The sequence below is a fragment of the Podarcis filfolensis genome, assembly GCF_964270895.1.
Source record: "Podarcis filfolensis genome assembly, chromosome: 8".
NCBI classification, from domain to species: Eukaryota; Metazoa; Chordata; class Lepidosauria; order Squamata; family Lacertidae; genus Podarcis; species Podarcis filfolensis.
In genome coordinates this window covers 72463185-72485072 of record NC_139611.1, presented here as the reverse complement: position 1 = coordinate 72485072, position 21888 = coordinate 72463185, and the positions used below count along the sequence as shown (strand labels likewise).

Here is a 21888-nt window from a genome sequence, read left to right as displayed (position 1 = left end):
CTCAAAAAGTAAAGCTCCTCTTCAGGTGATAGAAAATTGGCTTCCTTTACTTGTAGATTCTGCTTCCAAACAGAGAAATCCTGTTTTCTCTTCAAGGCACATAAAGATCAAAGGAAGCCTTTTTGGGCCCAGTAGGGGATATGATTTGCATGCACGTTCAATTCCCATCATCTCTGGATAGGGCTGGGGAAGGCTCTTCTCCAAAACCCTGGAGAGCCTCTGCCCATTCATATACACCAGACTTTCCCAACCTGCCACCTTCCAGGTGTTTTGGACTCTTATCAAGCCCAGCCATCACTGCCAACCATCGGAGATTATGGGAGCTGTTGTCCCAAACACCAGGAGGGCGCCAGGTTGGGAGACGCTGGTGTAGACAGTCCGAAGCTAGACAGACCAGGGATGGGGAACCTGCAGCTTTCCAGTAGTTGCTGGACTCTGACTCCCATCATTCCCAGCCACGATGGCCAGTGATCCGGACGAATGGGATTTGTAGCCTTCTGGGCCACAACTTCCCCATCCCTGAGATAGGCCATGTTTGCACCATATATTTAAAGCGTTATGCTACCACTTTAAACATGCATGGCTTCCCCCAAAGAATTCTGGGAGCTGCAGTTTGTTATGGTTGCTGAGAGTTCTTAAGAGACCCCTATTACCCACCAAAAGCTGTCAATCCCTCTTCAAAGAAACTCTGGAAACTTGTCGCTCTGCGATGGGAGCAGGAGACTCCCAACAACGCTCAGCACCTTTAACAAACTACAGCTCCCAGAATCCTTTGAGGGAAGCTGCAACTGTTCAGAGTGATATGGCACTGCTTTAAATGTATGGTGTGAATGTGGCCTTGGTCTAGAGAAGCTTCCTAAATGCTATGTACACTATAAGCAAGTGGAAACAAGGCTGCTACAGGTAGGAATAGAGCCTTACGGTGCTGCAGCAGCGGTTTAGCCTTGAAAGCAGGACGTGCAGGGGAGCATGCCCGAAAGACGTACAAAACAGAGGAGGAGAGAGGTGGCCTTCTCTTCATGGCTTCCTCTGCGTCTCTCTCTCACAGGGGTCCTGGCTGGTCCATGGAGTGCCTGGATGCCCGAGCACATGTCCGCCTTTGAGGGCACCTGTGTCGTCATCCCTTGCCGCTTCAGCTACCCCGATGAGCTGCGCCCGTCGGCCGTGCATGGGATCTGGTACTTCAACAGCCCTTACCCCAAGAACTACCCGCCTGTGGTCTACAAATCCCGCACCAACATTGTCCATGAGAGCTACTTGGGGCGCACCCGCCTGCTGGGAGAGCTGAACTTCCGCAACTGCACGCTGCAAATCTCCCGCCTCAGCCCCGAGCTCACCGGCAAATACTACTTCCGCGGGGACTTGGGAGGATACAATCAGTACACATACCCTGAGCACTGCAACCTGGAAATCATCAGTGAGTACCAAGCCAGGCCTGCTCTAATTCCCTTTTTCTGGGGGAGGGGGACTTTGTGCACCGTTTTATTGAGCAAAGACTTTACATCTCTGCCAGACTGTGCTTCTTGTGTGTGCTGACTTGCCTCTGAACCAGCCCAGAGAGAGGCAAGTCAGGCAAGTGAAGGGCCAGGTGCTTCCCCCTCCTCTCCTACACCATTGTCTCCCAGAACCAGGAGGGGAGTGAAATGGGAGGAGCAGGGGAAGTTGTCGTGCAGGCATAGTCTCTGGCTGCATGCACACAGCCCATCAGGGGAAGGTACATAAACCGGTGGAGGAGGAGCTGTCCCTTGTAGCTGCAACTGCTCCATAGAGAGCAGACCTGAAAATATCTGCCTAGACACTAGATTGGTGTGTGTCAGGATGCTGTCAGCAGCCCTCAGCTGGTTGCCCAGGAAAGTATACAGACAAGGAAGAGTTTCTTACTGTCCTTTTTCATTTCACTCTTTACAGAGAGAGGCTATAGAACCCAGCCTCTTGGATAATGGCATTGTCCCAAGTGAATCTCCACCCTCCGCCTCTCCCACTTCCTTGTTCGTCACTTCTATGGGTGCTGCTACCTGCCCTCTGTCTTTGAGCTCTTTGCTCTCCTACTTTTAAGGCTCACCGGGTTCTGGGAGATGGCGGGTCTGGGATGCTTTCTAATGACAACGTGTCAGCCGGGTGTTGTTCCGGCTGTCCCATGATTTCCCACCTTTTCTAATTTTTTTCATATAATTTTTTATTGGTTTTCCATTGATTATACATATATACAGTCTAAATTACATAAGTTGCATATAACATAGCTGCTACAAGAATCATATATATAGTACACAGTTATTTTGGGCTCCACCGAGCCTCGGACTTCCCTTCACTTCGTTGGTAAGTATCAGATAATTTCTAAAGTTACGTGTTTTATCTCCTTTACATATTTGCCAAACACTGTTAGAGTTGTTCTAACCCTGCCAGAGTCATCGAAGTTCTATACTTATCTCTTATATATGTCAGATATTTGTTCCAATTTTCATGAAACTTCTGATCATCCTGGTCTCTTAGTCTTCCTGTTATTCTAGCTAGTTCAGCATAATTTATCATCTTGGTCTGCCAGTCATTTATAGTAGGTATTAATTCCATTTTCCAGCTTTGGGCTAACATAGTTCTAGCGGCCGTTGTGGCATATAGAAACAGATTTTTATCCTCTTTTTTTATTTCCTTGCCAACTATTCCTAGCAGGAAAGCTTCAGGCTTTTTGGGGAAAGTATACTTAAAATTTTTTTTAAGTTCGTTGTAAATCAGTTCCCAAAAGCCTTTTACTTTACTGCATGTCCACCACATATGATAGAACTCACCATCCCCCTCTCCACATTTCCAGCATTTCTTAATCTTCAGTTTATAAATCTTAGCCAATTTCACTGGTGTGAGATACCATCTATAAATCATCTTCCAGAGGTTCTCCCTTAGTGCCGTACACGCCGTGAATTTCATGTTTACATTCCACAGTTCTTGCCACTTTACAAAGTCAATGTTGTAACCAATATCTATGGCCCATTTTATCATGGCCTCCTTCACCTCTTCGTCTTTTGTATACCAATCCAGTAAGAGGTCATACATCCTAGATAATTTTTACCTTCTATGACTTCCACATTAAATTTAGATTTTTTTATCTTCAAATCCCAGTTTCTTTTTATCATCTTTTAACAGATCATTCACTTGATGGTATTGCAGCCACCCCGTGAGTACATTCTTTACCTCCTCATAGGGCTTGAGTTTTATGCCCTGATCAGTTTTATTGATAAGTTCTTCGTAGGTAGCTTTCCCCCCCCTCCATGTTAGTTTTTTTGACAGTTAAGACATCTATTGGTGAGATCCACCATGGGGTTTTCTTTTCCAGCAGGTTCTTATTTCTTTCCCATACTTTTGAATTCCCAACTTTTCTCCTCATCTGCCTCTGAGCTGCAACCTCCCTCAACCCCCTGTTGTAAATCTAGACTGTCTTCCTCTTCCTCCTCCCTGGAAGGGTCAGGATGCAGAGGCAGTCTCCACCATTCCTCCTCTGCCCAGTCCCTGACAGTGTGCATCCCCACTGAGTTCTTCAAGGGGAGCACTGAGACGCGGGAAGAGGAGTATGTCTGGTTGTAAGCAGGAAGGCTCAGAGGAAGCAAGGCTGAGGCTGGTGGGGCAGTGCCCCATTCACCCCGGTGGACCAGCCTCCACTCTTGGTGTCTTTTCTTTTTTTACATTTTATTTATACTTTTCAGATATATACATTTCACTGATGTTACAATCATTTTGACATTTTAAAAATTGACTTCCTTCCCCCTCTTTCTGCGGTTCCTTAAATTCATTTTTAATATCTTCCGCATATCCATATGAACTTAACTTACTCATTTTTTTATCTTCTTTAAATATATACTCTTATATAGCTGCAGGTTGTAACAATAATCCTGCCAGTGTTTTTATCTGTTTACAATTTATCTGTAAATATTCAATAAACCATTTCCATTCTTTTATAAAAAGTTTGTTTTGATTTTACTTTTCCGGTAAGTTTCGCCATTTCTGCATATTCCATAAGTTTTTGTATCCATTCTTCCTTTTCTGGGACTACTACTTCTTCTTCTTCCCATTTTTGGGCAAGTAACATTCTTGCCGCTGTAGTCACATACATAAATAAATTTCTATGCAGTTTAGGTAGTTCTATCACAGAGCCTAGAACTTGCTGATCAGAAGGTCGGCGGTTCGAATCCCCACGATAGGGTGAGCTCCCGCTGCTCAGTCCCTGCTCCTGCCAACCTAGCAGTTCGAAAGCACATCGAAGTGCAAGTAGATAAATAGGTACCACTCTGGCAGGAAGGTAAACGGTGTTTCCGTGCGCTGCTCTGGTTTGCCAGAAGCGACTTAGTCATGCTGGCCACATGACCCGGAAGATGTACGCCGGCTCCCTCAGCCAATAAAGCAAGATGAGCGCCGCAACCCCAGAGTCGGCCACGACTGGACCTAATGGTCAGGGGTCCCTTTACCTTTACCTATCACTATAATTCCCAAGATAAAGGCTTCTGGGTTGTTGTTTTTTACAAATGTTCTTTTAAACATCCTTTTCACTTCACTGTATATCATTTCCCATTGGTGTCTCTTTTCAACCCCCCACAGACAAACCCACCATTGTGAGCCCCCCAGAAGTGGTGGAAGGGACTGAAGTGGAGCTGCGCTGCGTGGTGCCGGATAACTGTCCCGACATGAAGCCCATCATCACATGGATGAACCACGAGAACCTGGCCGAGCACTCAGTCTATGCGCAAGTGGAAGAGGAAGGCGGCACCTGGTCCCTCGTCTCCCTGCTCAAATTCATGCCGTCGCGCGAGAACCACGGGCACGAGCTGGGCTGCAAAGTCACCTACTCCAACACCACCTTTGAGTTTGATGGGTTTACTACCTTGGATGTCAAATGTGAGTCAGGGTTCCTAAGCGGCTGTCACTTCGTGACTCGATACGTTCGTCTCCCTAGGTCTCAAGGTGGAGAACAGGCCTTGCCACCTCTTCTTTTTATCCTCACAGCAACCAGGGCCGGCCCACCCATGAGGCAAGGGGAAACGACTGCCTCAGGCGGCAGCATCCACAGAGGAAGCAGATCCGGCCTTCGAGGAACACATTGCCCGCAGTTGCTACCACTGCTGTGCTAAACAGTGGTCTCTTTTGTTGCACTCCTTTTAGGCTGGATCTGCTGCCATCTTGGCAGCTCCCCGCAACGACGCCTCCGCAACGGCTTCTTGGCGAAGAGGAGGTGATGGTGGTCTCCCTCCACCCTTGTTTCCAGTGTAGATCTTCATTCCGCTTTTGTTCCTGATGTAGATCTTCACTCACCCATTCTTCCCTAGCCTAGGGGCGGGGACACCATTTTGTGCTTTGCTTCAGGTGCAAAAAAGTTTTGGCTGGCCCTAACAACAGCCCTGTGAGGTAGGCTACGCTGTGAGATACTAGCTGGCCGAAGGTCACCCAGTGGGCTTTGGGGAGGCGGCGGGGCAGGTTTGAACCCAGGTCTCCTAGGCCCTAGTGGGCACTATAACTGCTACAACACACAGGCTCTTGCCACATTTTGGTGCTGGAGGACCTCTGGAACCAGGGATGTTTGCTCAATGAACATCAAGCTCCATGTTCTGCAGTGAGGGAGGGCCTGTTGGGTTGCTTCTACACTGGAACACTTTAATGTCTTTCGAAGCACATAAACAAACCTTGGTAGACCCACACCATAGACTGAAAGCACATCCAATGCACATGATTTCCCCCAGATAATCCTGGGAACTGTAGTTTGCTCAGGGTGCTGGGAATTGCCATTCAGGGACGGGAAAACTACCGTTCCCATGAATCTTTGGGGGAAGTGGTATGCTTTAAATGCATGGTGCAGATAGCCCTGGTTACTGCAAAGAGAGCACCTCGCTGAGGCTGATCTCTTTTGGCTTGCTTCCACAGACCCGCCCCGCATTCTGCAGGCAAACTCCTCCGTGGAGGTCATTCAGGGCTCGCAAGTGGTGCTGGTGTGCTCCGTGGACAGCAGCCCCATGGCCTTGATCTCGTGGCTCCGAGAAGACGAAATTCTGCACGAGGACATGGCGGGAAGCCTCACGCTCCATCTGGGCAACATCACCCACCTGCAGGACGGCATCTATACTTGCACGGCTGAGAACATTTACGGCAAGGACAACCATTCCCTGGCCTTGGCTGTGCTGTGTAAGTAGCCAGTCCTGAAGCCCTGAAGCCAATTCAGGGGCGCGAGGAGAAGCCTGCAGTGCAAACTTTGCAGCAGGAAATGAGATGCTCGCTTTCAGGCATCTGGACCTCAAGTCTTTTATTTATTCTGAATGTTTCTATACCACTTCTCCACAATGAAAAAAAAGCAGTTTATTGGGGTTTTTCAGAACACATACACACCAAACTTCATTAACTGCCATATATATAGCTAAATATAATAATTTTATAAAATAGCAAAATACATATGATAAATACATTATAGTTATAATATACTGTATTTTTCCGTCTATAAGATGCCCCCATGTATAAGACACCCCCTATTTTGGGGGACTCAGATTTAGGAAAATGGGGGGAGAGTATAAGACGCCCCCTAATTTTTGACATTATTTTTTAGGGGAAAAAACCTAGTCTTATACACAGGAAAATACGGCACTTAATATTTTTACTATGTGTTCCTTTGGTGGAAAAGACGGCTTTTGGTGTTTCCCTCTCCCAGATGCCCCTTGGAAGCCTGTGGTGAACGCCTCTGTGGTGGCCGTGGAGGGAGAGCCGGTCACCATCCTGTGCAGCTCACAGAGCAACCCTGAGCCCATGATCACCATCTTCAAGGACAAGAAGCCCATGGCCATGGGCGTCTACCAGAACCAAGTGGCTCTGGAGTTTGAGTCTGTGACGCACGAGGACGACGGGGAATACTGGTGCACGGCAGAGAACCAGTTTGGCCAGCGCAGCACTGCCTTCAACCTCACCGTTGAATGTGAGCACTCGCCTGGGGCCCCCAGAAACTCTTGTGGGACATAAATGTGTTTTGGGTGTATTCCACTGTGGCACCTCATTCGCTCAGTGGACTTCTGTTCATGCAAGCAGGATTATTCATTCCACTTTCCTGCCCCGCCCCATATCAGCCCCCAAGCCTCATTCTGCCTAGCTGTAGGGCCACCACCATATTCTGGACTGATGCCAGCAGCTCTGACCGAGTTCTTCTGGGGGCTCACATCTGTCAGCCTCTGGCTCGGAGGTCTCCCAGTCTCTAGTAGCAGCTTCAGAGCCTTGATGCTGGTCTAGTTCCCTGTCCGATGCCTTTGCTAGAGACTCTGCAATCTCTGACTCTTGAGTCTTGACTGGTCATTACAGCTGGCCATTACCTATGGTGGCATGTCTGTGCCACCATAGGACAGCCCCTGGTGTCCTGGCACAGGCTTTTGCTTGTGGGCCCCCACCCAAAAGAGCATGTGCAGTCCAGCAAAACAACTGGACTAATCTGCTGTTGCACCTCCACCTCTTTCACAAGAATGTAAGAAGTGCCTGCTGGGCTAAACCAGTGGCCCGTCTAGTCCAGTGTCCTGTTCTCACAGTGGCCAAGCAGATTCCTATGGGAAGTCTGCAAGCAGGACTCCAGCACAAGAGCTCTCCTTCCTCTTGCAGTTTCCAGTATTCAGAAGCAAGGCTGCCTCCAACACATAGCTGTCAACTTACAGATTTGAAAATAAGGGATCAGCAGCCAAAATAAGGGATTTTGCTATTGTAAAGAGTTACATAGATTGGTAGGATTGACAGATGCTGTCAATCTGGCATGAGGCGGTTGCACCGCCGCCCCAGCCGCTGAAGCGCCGCCTTTCTGCATCCCTCCCCATCCCCTCCTCTTCCTCCTCCCTCAGGCTGCCTCTTCAGCTGCCACCACCGCTGCTGCCTCTGGGCTCACGGGCAGCGTGGGTAAGAGTCTCTCTCCCTCCCTCCCCCTCTCGGGCAGGGAAGGGCCGATGGAACTCCTCACGCCAGGACGACAGCACCAGCGTGTGCTCTCTCTCGCGGCGGAGGACCCCGAGCCGCTGCTTCCCTCCCGAGCCGGGCGAGCATGAAACCCGAGAAATTTAAGGGACATCATCAATAAGGGACAGCAGCGGGACACGGCGCTGGGATAAGGGAGTTTCCCACCAAATAAGGGACGGTTGACAGCTATGCTCCAACAGTGAAGGCAGAGCTTAGCCATCATGATTAGTAGCTATTGATAGCCTTCTCTTCCAGTCCTCTTTTAAAGCCATCCAACTGGGTGGCAATTGCTGTCTCCTGTGGGAGTAGGTTCCGTAGATTAACAATGCACTGTGTGAAGAAGCATTCTCTCTCTCTCTCTCTCTCTCTTTCTCTCTCTCTCTCTCTGCAGTTGCTCCCCTTATCCTTTCGGACTCCAAGTGCACAGCCGCCCGGGACACTGTGAAGTGCATCTGTGCAGCCAAGTCCAACCCGGAGGCTGTGATCACCTTTGAGCTCCCCACGCGCAACGTGACGGTGAACGAGACCGACCGGGAGTTTGTGTACTCGCAGAAGACCGGCTACATTGTCACCAGCATCCTGACCTTGCAGAGGGAGGTGGACTCCCAGCTTTACATCGTCTGCTCAGCCAGGAACTTCTACGGCACCAGGAACCAGCAGCTGCAGTTCCACCACTCCAGTGAGGGCCCTTCCAGGCAACTGCCCCACCTTGGTCCCTGCAGCTCTCACGAGGCTCATACCAGTCTTGTCCAGGGGTGGCGCTGTGGGAATGGATTTAGACACCAGGAGATGACCTATTGTTTAGTTATTGTCCTTCCTTGCTCACGTGATTGAGATCAGCAGAATACCATCCTTTGCAGTTTAAACTTGGAAGCAAAGACAAGGTTGATTTAACCTTCTAGAAACAATAATCCAGGATGCTTTAAGGCAGACTGGATTTTCCCTTGTATTATCCCCTTTCACCCACTTAAAAACAACAATCACACACTTCTAGCTGCTGGATGACTCCGCCGGTAGAGCATGAGACTCTTCATCTCATGGTTGTGGGTTCAAGCCCAACGTTGGGCAAAAGATTCCTGCATTGCCGGGGGCTGGGCTGGATGAGCCTGCTGGTCCCTTGCAAAACTACAGTTCTATGATTCCGCATAGCTTTTGTGAAGAAATAAAAGTAGTATTTACTTACATAATCTAGGTCTCGAAGCAGCAGTTGCAGTAGCAAAACGAAGGCAGGTTTATAACCAGTATCTAAGTTACAAAAGTACAAAATGTTAGTTCAAAAATGGTGCCTGAGCTGCAGAGCTCAGATACGCACATGTGGTCAGCTTGGAGGCATGGTGAAAGAAGAGAGATGCGCCCAGGAAGGAAGGAAGTACCATATTTTTCGCTCTATAAGACGCACTTCCCCCTCCTAAAAAGTAAGGGGAAATGTGTGTGCGTCTTATGGAGTGAATGCAGGCTGCGCAGCTATCCCAGAAGTCAGAACAGCAAGAGGGATTGCTGCGCAGCGAAAGCAGCGATCCCTCTTGCTGTTCTGGCTTCTAGGATTCAGACTATTTCTTTTCTTGTTTTCCTTCTCCAAAAACTAGGTGCGTCTTATGGTCTGGTGCATCTTATAGAGTGCAAAATACGGTATGTAGCGTTTCAGATTCCTGCCAAGGCAGACAAAGGAAGTGATCTCACAGAGTTCTCGAGCCAATTTCACAAGTAGCTCTGTGAGATTCAGCCCCTCCATGCGTCTATCCGGCAAAACATGAATTGTTGGCTTGTCAGCAGTAATGTCCCACTGGTGCCGCACATTTCAGCCAAGCAGAAGGGGGCAAAGCAGGGCCAGGGAGGGGCATAGCCTTGGGAGGTAGGTGACGACTATGGAAGAGGTATAGCTGCCGGCGGCGGGGTGTTAGTCCTAAGGACCATATAGAGAGGCCTAGAGGGCTGCATTTGCCCATGCTCTGCTGAGACCAGAGCACTGGGACTATCTTGCCAATCCTGTGCATTTCTCTCTCTTCTTTAAATTTTCCAGATAGTCTGATGTGGGCAAAAGTGGGGCCTGTTGGAGCGGTGGTAGCCTTTGCCATCCTCATAGCGGTCGTGTGTTATGTCAGCCAGACCAGGAAAAAGTAAGTTTTTTGTGGTGGGGGTGAACTCAAGCCCTCCCTCCTTCATATCGTCTCGTTTTCTTCCTGTAAGAAATCCAGACCCAAATTCAAATCTGGGAAAACATCACCAGAACCAGGGCCTTGTTTCCCCTGTTTTGCACCAAACACAGAAAACACACTCCCTCCCTCCCTCACTGCAGCCATGCTCCTGGAGCCAATGGCTGCAAAATCAGCCAATGACTGTTTGACCATAGGAACCTAGAAATCTGCTTTATATTGTGTCCATCTAGCTTAGTATTGTCTACTCTGACTGGCAGGGACTCTCTAGGGTTTCAGACAGGGAGCCTTCTCCACTGTCCTGGGAGATGCTGTGGGACCTTCTAAATGCTCCACCACTGAGCGATGGCCCTTCTGTAAGGCCTCCGAAGGCAACTGCATCCCACAGAGGCTGCGGCTCCTCTTGCACGAGTGAGAATGCTCCAGCCAGCATTGGCTACAGAGCTATATAATAATAATAATAATAATAATAATAATAATAATAATAATATAATTTTTTATTTATACCCCGCCTTTCCCGGTTCAAAAACCGGGCTCAGGGCAGCTAACAACAAATTTAAAACACTTAATTATAAAAGCAGCATAAAATACAGTATAAAAACATGAATAACAATAAAATTCAAAAATCAATTTAGGGGAAATAAGCATTAGATAATCCCCAGGGCTAGCTGGCTGAATTGGTCCTACTTGGGCCAGTGAGGAGGCCAGGGGAGAATTAGCTGTGGGGTCTTAGATTGGGTGATCGTCATAAAAAGGGAGGGGGAGGGAAGAGAAGGGAAATAAAAGATCAGGCTGAATTCAAATGAAAGGCCAGGCGGAATAGCTCTCTTACAAGCCCAGCGGAAGGAGGTTAAATCCTGAAGGGCCCTAGTCTCATGGGACAGAGCATTCCACCAGGTCGGAGCCATCACTGAAAAGGCCCTGGCCCTGGTGGAGGATAGTCTGACTATATCCAGGGTGCTGACAGGCCTGACCCAGCCTGCTGTGAATCAGTAAGTTTCGCTGGTGCAGGCAGCTTCCGCTGAGCCTTCAGCTCTGATGAGACAGGGCAGGTTCTCTCTATTCACGGTTTGTGCAAACAGTGGCTTCGCATGATCTCTAAGCCCACGACTATAGTCTCTGCAGATGTCCTGGGATGTGTGAAACTGCCGTCACATCTCAAACACCGCAGGCAGAGGTTTTGCATGACTTGTGGTTTGCTCCTGCAAGACTGTCCACTGAAGGAAGTTTGTGTATTGAGCGGCAGATCACTGTTTCACACATTCACCTCTGGAGAGTGGGGCGAGGGGCAATGTTTGCCACTCAACTTCCATTAAAACACATAAGGACGTAAGCACATCCCTGCTGGATCAGGCCAATGGCCCAGCTAGTCTAGCACCCTGTTCTCGCAGAGGCCACCCCCATGCCTGTTGGAAGTTGAGGCGCAACTCAGCTTGCTCAGAAGGGTCTGCCTGGGGTAAAGGCAGATAGAGTGTGAAACTTCCAGGTTCCTAAACTGTCTCCGTCTCTTTGATCTCTCTGCTGACCTGCCCACAGAAGTCAAAGGGATGTGTGTTAAATTGCGTCCTCTCAGGGTTCTGAGAGTTGTCAGGAGACCCTCTCATCGCCTCCTAGAACTACAGTTCCCAGAGTGGCCTAACAAGCACTCCCTCTTTCCAATTCTCTCACAATTTTTCTCTGGACCTTCATTGGTCAAGGTTCCCTTGGATGTATCTTCTGGGAACAAGGTGGCAAGAATGATTTCTCTGTTTCTCCACCTAGTTAGTTATTGTTATGTACTGAAGTTCTCACCCTGGGCCAGCAGGGGGATACTGTAGATAGTTATGCAAATAAGGGATCGAAAGTGACGTTCAGTGATAGGATAGTTTTAGAAAATTGTTACAGTTACATTGTACTGGAGCTCTATATAAGCAGGCTGACTGAACCCTTCAGTTCAGTTCTGTCCTGGCCTGTGAATAAACAAGAGCTGTTTGAAGAATAGCTGTGTCGTCTGATATGTTCACCCACAACTTAACAGTTATCTAGGACTAGAGAACTCTTACCTATCAAATATATACTTTCCTTAATAAAAAATAAACTTCCTTATGGTATACTAAGTCATTTCATTAACGTCTGCTGTTGCGTGCAAACTCCGGTATGCTAACACAACTAGGGCTTGCCAAGTCAGACATCATGCTAAACCGTCATTAAGCTTCCTTAACCATAGCCTGGTGTGTTATCTGAACTGAGCCCCAAAGTGAGGGATATACCTATGTAAACTTTCCCTAAACCATGGCTCAGTGATAGAGCACATCCTTTGCATGCAGAAAGGCTCATGTTCTACTCCCTGCAGGTAAAAGGTAAAGGTCAAGGACCCCTGGACGGTTAAGTCCAGTCAAAGGCATCTATGGGGTTGTGGCGCTCATCTCGCTTTCAGGCCGAGGGAGCTGGCGATTGTCTGCAGACAGCTTTCCAGGTCATGTGGCCAGCATGACTAAACCACTTCTGACGCAACAGAAAATCAGAGCGCACGGTTTCTGTGACGGAAACCAGAGCGCATGGAAATGCCATTTACCTTCTTGCCACAGTGGTACCTATTTATCTACTTGCGCTGGCGTGCTTTTGAACTGCTAGGTTGTCAGGAGCTGGGACAGAGCAATGGGAGCTCACCCCATCACGGGGATTGACCTTCCAATCGGAAAGTCCAAGAGGCTCAGTGGTTTAGACCACAGTGCCACCCATATCCCTTCATCACCAACTAGGACTGGGAGAGACTCCAGACTCTGAAACTCTGGAAATCTGCTCCCAGTTGAGACAACTGATTCTGGGCTAGATAAGCCAATGGTCTGAATCAGTATATGGGAGCTTCCTGTGTTCCTAAACTGGATGTCCCCAGTTTCATTTGCGGTGCAGCCAAGAAGATACTGAGAGTCTCTGTGGCTTCCTAACAAACAATATAATCTAAGAAACAAATTAGCACTCTTATTATACTCTTAGCGGAATTTTAGAACCCAGTCCACAATCCAATTAAATGCAAGTAATTGGATTCAAAATTATTTCAGTCCCACTGCAATCAGCGAATAATACAATTTTGAAAACAAAACAAAACCCAAAACTTGAATTTCCTGCCCATCACCCACTGAGGACAAGATTATTAAAGAAACAGAAGATAATTGAGGATTTGCAAATAGTAGAAAGATTGGATCGTTTATCCTGGCTGGAGATGATTGCCAAAATAGCTATCAGGCCTTGAATATGGAAGTGCACTTATCAAAGCTGTCAGATAATCCATTGGTTAATTAATGAATTGTTTACTAATCACTCATCAGCTGTGATTGCAAATCTGAAACTCATCATGCTAATGAAAGAAGCCACTTGGGATTCTGACTGATTTACATTATATAGCCTGGTGCCAAAATAATAATAATAATAATAATAATAATAATAATAACAATTTATTATTTATATGCTGCCCATCTGACTGAGTTGCCCCAAAATGGAGGTGTTGGTTGGAAACATGGACAGAGTTTGACATTATAAGTCTTTGTCCCTTCCTTATTTTATTCTTATTCCCAGGAAAAGTATGAATGAAAGTTCGAGTTTCATGCAAACAGAAAACCCTCCTGTCGCCTACAGCGGAGACTACAGGACTCCTGGCCATCTGGAGAAATCAGAGGTACTGATAAGAGGGAGGGCGATGGGGGTGTCCCATGTCCCCTTTTGGAAGCAGTATGCCTCTGCTGGGCATCTCAGGTGGGGAAAGTGCTGCTGTGATCTCGCCCGGCTTGTGGGCTTCCCTTTTTCATAGAATTGTAGAGCTGGAAGGGACCACGAGGGTCATCTAGACCAACCCCCTGCAATGCAAGAATATTTTGCCCAAAGCGGGGCTCAAGCCCACGACCCTGAGATTAAGAGCCCCGTGCTCTACTGACTGAGCCATCCCTTCAGTCAATGAGACACCATCCCTTGAACATCTGGTTAGCCACTGCGAGAACCAATCACACAGTGAGCCATTAAGCGAAGGAAGCAAAATGTGAATGTTTCTTTCTCCCTCCCTTGTGATCTGGCAATGAGTATTTGGAGGGGAGAGAGAAAAAGAATAGTTTAGGAAAGAGCCTCGTTCGGATTGCCAGAAAAGATTGGCGGTGGGGAACCAAAGCTGCATGCAGAAGCAAAAATGAGCAAACATCCTCTTTTTAACTTGTAACACGTTTTGAGTTGTTCATGTGAGAGCGAGTGCAGGTTCTTTCCTACAGCAGAATCTTGCCATTTTTCAATAAAATGGGGGGAAGGAGGAACCTGGGGAGGGGACTGGGAGTCAACACGAAGCAACTCAGCTTGTAAAAATGGAGGCAATCAATTTTAAATCAAAGCAGACAGGAGGGAGCCTGGCCAGACAGAGAATTGTAGGGTTGGAAGGGACCACGAGGGTCATCCAGTCCAACCCCTTGCAATGCACAATTCTTTTGCCCAGTGTGGCCCTAAGATTTTGAACCTCGTGATCTACTGACTGTCCCTGGGAAGAAAGATTGCTTGTTAGGCCGCTCTGGGAGCTGTAGTTCTAGGAGGGGGAATAGAGGGTCTCCTGACGACTCTCAGCACCCTTTACAAACTACAGCTCCCAGAATCCTTTGGGAGGGGGAAGCCATGGATGTTTAAGGTGGTATCACAGCGCTTCAAACGGAGGGTGTGAACGTCCCCAAACTGTGCCCCACGGCTCAGATCTGCCTGTCTCCCAAGATGGGGCCCCAAACCCAGCTATCTCACTTTGCCTCATGGCAGGGCTGATTCTAGGGTTAGCCTTCCTCAGTCAGGTCACTAGTGACTGCTGTTCCTTTTCTAATAAGGAGATCTGCTCCCTGGAGAGCCACTGACCTGGGCAGGTAAGTATGGACCTCTCCATCCATGTGCATAACACTGTCCTTTTTGTGTATATGGCATCCGGGCCTTAGAAAACAGAATTCTCCTGGTTTGGACTGAACAGGGGGTGGGGGTGGATGGAAGTGGTTCTGGTCAATTCTGCCGCCCCCAGGCAGCTGCAGTTTCTGATCAGATCAGACAAGGCAGGGTTGATGTCAGTCAATTCTGGTGTCTGTTCTAACAGAGGGTGCTTTCAGGTGCATGGCGCTTACATCGCTTTTATGTCTTGCATTTCCTATGTGCATCAATTGGCGTCAGTATCTACCGCTAGTGACTGGTGCCTTGTGGTAGGAGGCAGGGAGGCCAACCCTAGGTGGCACCAGAGAAGGCTGCCTGAAGGCAGGGTGAGGTTGGTGAGGCAGTGCCCCCATTTGCCCAATTGAACCAGCCTCCTAATATACCTCCATTGACTAAGGGGAAGGCCAATTTGTGTGGATGGCTTTTAAAAAGGAAACACAGACCCTCCAAGTGTCCCTATTTTCCAGGGACAGTCCTGGATCTGCAGAAGCCGTCTCAGTTTCTGCTTCATCCTGGAATGTCCCACTTTTCCTTACGAGGTCCCTATTTTCATTGGAGAAATGTTGGGGGGTATGGAGTCATGTGACCTCTGAGCCAAGGAGATAAGTAACTATACAACCTTTAGAAGACATTTGAAGGCAGGCCTAAATAGGGAAGGTTTTTTAATGTTTAATGTTTTATTATGTTTTTATATATGTTGGAAGCTGCCGAGAGTGGCTGGGGCAACCCAGCCAAATGGGTGGATGATGATGATGATGATGATGATGGTGATGATGATTGAATAGGACATCCCTATTTTCATCAGAGAAATGTGGGAGGATATGTGCATGTTGTGGCTTAATCTAGGTCAGATCTTTGCTGGAAGGGGGTCTTTATGTCATTGAAATTCTACTCAGTATTGATCCAGAGCATTACTCCAACATATAGTTAGCAGAGTAAAACTTAAACACGTTGCAGGATTCCCAAAAAATAGACCAGAGGCTACTGTATTTCATCCAGCAGAGCTTTACTGCTGCTGAAGGCAAATGAGCATAATGGTCACAAATCCGAAACATTCAAGATTGGCAAAGTCCATAAGAAATCCAGTTGCAGCAAACTTAACTTAAACCTACAATAACTTATAATAAATCTACCTTAACACTAAGCATACTATGTACAGAACACCACACTGGAAGGAAAAGAGATAGAAAGAGAAAGTGAAACCCAGGCTCCCTCTGACCTTAATTTTATACTCAGCATGTCCTTGACAGAAAGAGGTAACAGAACCAGTTTAAGCCACTTGTACTCAGCGTTTCTGAAGGAAAAACCCAAATACAGTGGTACCTCGCAAGACGAATGCCTTGGAAGACGAAAAACTCGCAAGACGAAAGAGTTTTTCGTTTTTTGAGTTGCTTCGCAAGACGATTTTCCCTATGGGCTTGCTTCGCAAGACGAAAACGTCTTGCGAGTTTGTTTCCTTTTTCTTAAAACCGCTTGAAGAGGTGCAGTTGCGACTGACCGTGCTTCGCAAGACGAAAAACATCGCAAGACGAAAAGGCTCGTGGAACGAATTAATTTCGTCTTGCGAGGCACCACTGTACTAAGAAATGCAAACTGAGACTTTAACCCTGGGCCCTGCTGCAGTCCTGATCTGGATTGGCACGTCCCATGCCTGCCTCTTTAAAAAAGTCAGTGATTCCATGTCTCGTTTCGCTCAAAAAGTGTCTTTCTGATTTGAAAACGGCCCTCTGCCTTGGCCTGTCCTGCGCGAACAGCTTCCATGTGTGTGCATGCATCATGGGAAGTCCTCGAGCCGCTTTTAATGTTGCTTGTGGAAACGCACCGGATTGTTTATGTCAAAGCTGTGTGTTTCCTTGAGTGTGCCTCTGCAATGGCTTCCCCCAGGGTCTGTGTGTCTGTCCTTCCCAGGCGCTGTTAGGCCTTTCCCTGCCCTTGCTTGCTTCTGTGACATGTAAACTTGTGGTGAAGACAATATGGGATATCTGCTTTCAACGGAAGGGCCCAATCCTGAAACATAAGAAGTTCATAAGAAACAGGAACAAAGTGCCTCTGAACAGGTGCAGAGTGCATTTGGGCACCACCGAGTAACTGCAGCGCTTTGGTTTCCACGTCACAGGGTAGGGGTTCCAGATAGGCTTGATCTGCAGCACGTCCGTCGACCCTTGTAGCTTAAAATACTGCTTGGGTAAATGGGTTGGTTAAAACCAACAACATATACTGAACCAAGCCATTGGTCTATTTACCTGGGGGACCAGTGGACCCTCGGGATGTTGCTGCATTACACCTCGCATCATCTCCTGACCATTGGGCCACACTGCCTGGGGATTATGGGAGTCAGAGTCCAGCAATATCTGGAGAGCCACAGGCAGGGGTCAGCAAACTCTTTCAGTAGGGGGCCAGTCCACTGTCCCTCAGAACTTGTGGGGGGCCGGACTATATATATTTTTTAAAAAAATATGCCCCACAAATAACCCAGAGATGCATTTTAAATAAAAGCACACATTCTACTCATGTAAAAACATGCTGATTCCCAGGACTTAGTTTGCCTAGCCATGGCCACAGATTTCCCCATCCTTGCCGTAAGACAACGAATGTGTTTGTGTTGTCTTCCAAATAGCGAGTCTTCAGGATTTAAGCCCCCGCAGCAGTGAGTTCCGCAAATCCGAGGTGTGATCTGGGGGGAGCCTTCAACCTGGTCTTCTCTCTCCCGCTCCTGCAGTATGGGCGCTGCGACAAACGGCTCTTGAACAAGGACCTGGGCATTGACTACGCCAACATAGACTTCACCAAACTATCCACGAAGGACAGCTACACCCTGACGGAGGAGCTGGCTGAGTACGCCGAGATCCGAGTCAAGTGAGCCCTTTCCCCAGCCACCGCGGCAGGCAGCTCCCATGGACCGCCACCCATTGGAACTATTGTAGTCTAATGAAACGCTTGGCCATGCCTCTCGGCTTTGGCTTCCTAGTCCTGAGAAGACCCTACCAATTGGTTTTGATGTCTTGATGCTCGCCCTTTAAATGCTCACCTGTATCTCCCTGGGCCCCTTTCCTTCCCCTCTCCAGAGTGCATACTGAAGATCAATCTAATGCAGATTAGTCTGTCCACTAGTTTGTTTGTTTTTAATTCTTTCTTCTTTTTTCGCCACCCAATCAGGGTGGTTACGAAATTGTGGGGTGCGGGGATGACTTTGTTCCACTTTTGCATGGATGGTTTGCGGCGGGCTGGTGGTTCTAATCCAGAACTGGGAAATAATTCTGGGTCACTTCTGAGATTAACAAATCTGAAATAGCTGAGCGATCTTATGTATGCACAGATCCAAGAATGGGGGCGGGGCGGGTCACCTTTCTGTATCCACAGCAAGTGGACCAGATCCCCTCCAGGGGAGCACTTGGGTCTTGGTCTGGCACAACCAGTGCTGATGAACACCTGCTGTGGGTCTGACCCATAGCTTCAAAATGTCCATTTCACATTCCAGATCCCGCTTTTAGAAAGCACTGAGCTCTTCGTTAAAAGAACACGGAAGCGCTTAGAGGCTGCGTCTCACTTAGGACCCCTCCTGACTGCTGTTTTCCCTTGGGTTTTTTTGTTTGTTTTTTTGTGGGTGTGATTCTGCAACATATCCTTGATGCAATAATAGTGCATTAGTGGCCGTCCACATGCCATTCCGCTTTATTGTTCTGAGATGTTTCCCAAATTCCACCGCGTTATTGACACCTGGAGCAGGACACTCTTGCACTACAGCCCAACAAAAGCAGAACGACGTCATGAACAAAGCTCAGGACGGTTGCCGTATAAAAAGTTGCAGCATTTCAACTGGAAGTTACAGGGCGTGCACCGCTTGGAAACATAGCAGTGTGTGTCTGCCCCCAAACTTTTGCAGGTGCAAACAGCATTGAAAGCAAGGTTGTGTGTACCATCCTGAGCACAAATCCTCATGAGTACACAACCAAAATGACTTATGGAGGGGCCCTTATGTAAACATGTGCTGGTCAGCAGTTCCTTCCCACCCTTGCAGCCTTGGTTTTTAAAATCCAGGATCAGAAAGAGAGGCGGGGGGGGGTGTGCGACTACCATTGACATACTTGGCTAATGCACGTGCAAAGTGTTTTCTCCAGTGATACTTAATGTCCTTTTCGCATACCTCTCATCTGTAAAGCAGAAGGTCAATTGACGAGAATGTCAGTTCTGCTTTTCTGTGCTGCACTAAGGTGCATTCCAAGCAACGCTAGCGTCTCTTGTGAAAACACATTACGTTTCACTGATACGTATGTATGGCTGAATACAGTGCAACAACATCTGCCCAGTTCTGCTGCCATTTGTCTTTGTGGCACTGAAGCTCAGTCTCTGAACTGCAGCCTGTTCAGAAGGCAAAAACTCTTCTCTCTATAAAACGGTGTCCCGATCTTGAGCATGTTAGCATCAACAACAAGCCTGCTGCCTTTGATTGCATTGGAAGACATGAGAGAAGCATCTTGGACTCTTCAACCCAATCAACAATGCTAGCTGTATATCGCGACCTCCTGATGTTTATATGACTTCATGTTGAAAATCCTGTTATTTAGCAAATTTTATTTTGGTTAGCAGGACAAGCAGACATTGTAGTTAGCTGTGTTAGTCAGTTAAAAGAAAGAACCCCCCCCCAAAAAAAAAACCAGTATGGTGATAATACTGTGTTATTAAGAATAACCAAAATGCTGCAGGCTCAACATGAGCAAGCTTTAGAGTTGTTCAGAGCTCTTCATCAGATTATGAAGAATTTGGGAGGCCTTGAAAGCTTGCTCATAAGTTTGTAATATTTTGGTTTGTCCTAATGAAACTGTTTCTCGAATGTGGCTTTGGGAGAAATAGAGCCTCCCATAAGCCAGAAGATGAATGAAAATAGTTCAGCAAATATTATTTCTTTTTTAAAAGCAACTCACGATTTCTGAGCTAGTTCTGTACTGTAATAGGTGAGGTGCTGGCAAGTTATTTTTGAAGGCTTGGGTTTAGCAACTGGGGCCAAATCTGCTTCTGCAGCCCATATCCCTTGCAGAGTTAGGCATGCCTTAGCCCAGGGATGGGGCATATGTGGCCCAGAGGAAATTTCCGAACTACAGAACCCATTATCCCTTACCCTTGGCCACGTTTGCCGTGGCTGATGGGAGCTGGGGTCTGCCAACATCTGGAGAGGAGAGACAGCTTCCACACCCTGTCTTAGCCCACTGAAATCACCTGAAATCGTCGTTTCCACTGAACCTGCTACCTTGATGAATGGCCTAACCTGAATCCTAAGTGTCGTCAAGAACCAAGGGCCTTGGTTTTGAATTGTCCGATAGATAACCAGTTGCTAACATCACATGCATATCTGTAGCTCTATGAACGGGGGCCTCTTCTTGCGCATACAGCAGCTACAGCAAGTAGGGCCGCCACGCTCTTCAGTGGCCCCACTCCTGAAGTTTTTCAAGTGATTTCCATCTCCCGTATTCCAAGAAAAGATTCCGCTGCACCTCTTATTGCTCCAGGTCCCATCCTACGCAGAAATGTTTAGCTTTAAGATCAAGGCTCTGCCCCCAGTCTCCTCTTTCCAGCATGTTTGTACTGTACAAAACGTATTGTATTTTGCTGATCAGATTACTATCAAATCACAAAAAAGCTGGGAATTCATGAAGCACAGCTAAGGTGGACTCCCTCACTGCCTGTTCCAATGAAATGACTTTCCACCACAGGCAAATTAGTGTTTTGAGGTGGGGGGGGGGCTGTGGTTCCTGATTTCTGGAAGCATAAGCACCATCCGATACAGGTTGTTTATTAGTGATGGTATTTAAAGCAAAGTCGGTGTAAACCAGAGATACACTCAGATGAAAGAAACTTGTTTTCCTCCTAGCTTTGTAACCCAGCTAATGCTTCCTTTCACTTCCCACTCCCCCTAACAGCATTAATCTCTAACCTTCCAGGAACGATTATGGTATGTTCTATTTATTGCAAAGATACTTTGGGGGGGGGGATACTTTTTATTAGGAAGGGGAGGGTGGGGAGGATATGAAACCGGAATTTAATAACATGTTCTAAAGATGAGCATATACACATTGTGTCAGAAGTAATTTCCGCTGACCTAAACAGGAGTTACTCCCTCGTTACTAGGGTCTAGTAAGTCTGTTTGTAGGACTGCAGCCTACAACATGAAAATATTCCTTATACTGAGTGACACAGTGAGCATGTGGCCCTCTAACAAAGCTGTCCAGGATTTCAAATGAGGGATATTCTGAGTCTTGCCTGGAGATGCCAGGATTTGAACCTGGAACCTTATGTGATCATAAGCAGCAGGCAGGCACACTTTGAGGGGAACGGGGGTGTGTGTGTGTGTCCCTTTGCTGAGGAACCAACTCAAGTATGTATGTGTATATATATATATATATATATATATATATATATATATATATATATATATCAAGTCACCCTTTAGTTATATACTAGTCCACTTTGTCAGTTTCCCATATGAGCAATTTTAGCGTGGTTGTAAATAGGGGTTAGATAGTTAGGTTTAATTTTAAAGGCCACTGTTTGCTCTCTAACTTCATTAAGTACATTCCTCCATATGTGTGTGTGTTTGTGTGTTTGTGTGTGTGCATGTCAGACTGAGTGAGAAGTACTCTTATGTTTCGAATGAGTGTCGGGCAGATGTAAATCTCTATCACGATCTCTACGGGCAGTCCAGCCAAGCAAACGAGGAAAGGTCAACCCCACCTATCAGGTTGGCGATATTAATCTTAAGAAAAAAAATGCTGGGCTTTTGTACAACTTTGGTCCCACAATACAGCAAGTGTTTAATGACTTTTAACCCATCTGACTTTGTACCCTGAAAGAAATAAAACAGTATTTTACAAAGCCA

At 47.3% G+C, this 21888-nt stretch overlaps 1 protein-coding gene across 11 annotated transcripts in view; it reads left to right on the top strand.

The window, feature by feature from the left end:
- MAG (myelin associated glycoprotein) overlaps window positions 1-21888 on the top strand; it is a 73314-nt gene extending 51426 nt beyond the window's left edge. For 8 of the 11 annotated variants that reach the window (XM_083626998.1, XM_083627007.1, XM_083627004.1 and 5 more), the window contains 8 exons: window positions 1049-1417; window positions 4582-4878; window positions 5899-6156; window positions 6674-6934; window positions 8339-8626; window positions 9968-10064; window positions 13656-13755; window positions 17737-18535. In XM_083626998.1, the coding sequence (XP_083483124.1) occupies window positions 1049-1417; window positions 4582-4878; window positions 5899-6156; window positions 6674-6934; window positions 8339-8626; window positions 9968-10064; window positions 13656-13755; window positions 17737-17877 (1811 nt within the window). In that variant the 3' untranslated portion in view covers window positions 17878-18535. Of the gene's footprint in view, window positions 1-1048; window positions 1418-4581; window positions 4879-5898; window positions 6157-6673; window positions 6935-8338; window positions 8627-9967; window positions 10065-13655; window positions 13756-14926; window positions 14963-17736 lie in introns of all 11 variants that reach the window. The other 3 variants (XM_083627000.1, XM_083627001.1, XM_083627006.1) reach the window with 3 other exon arrangements.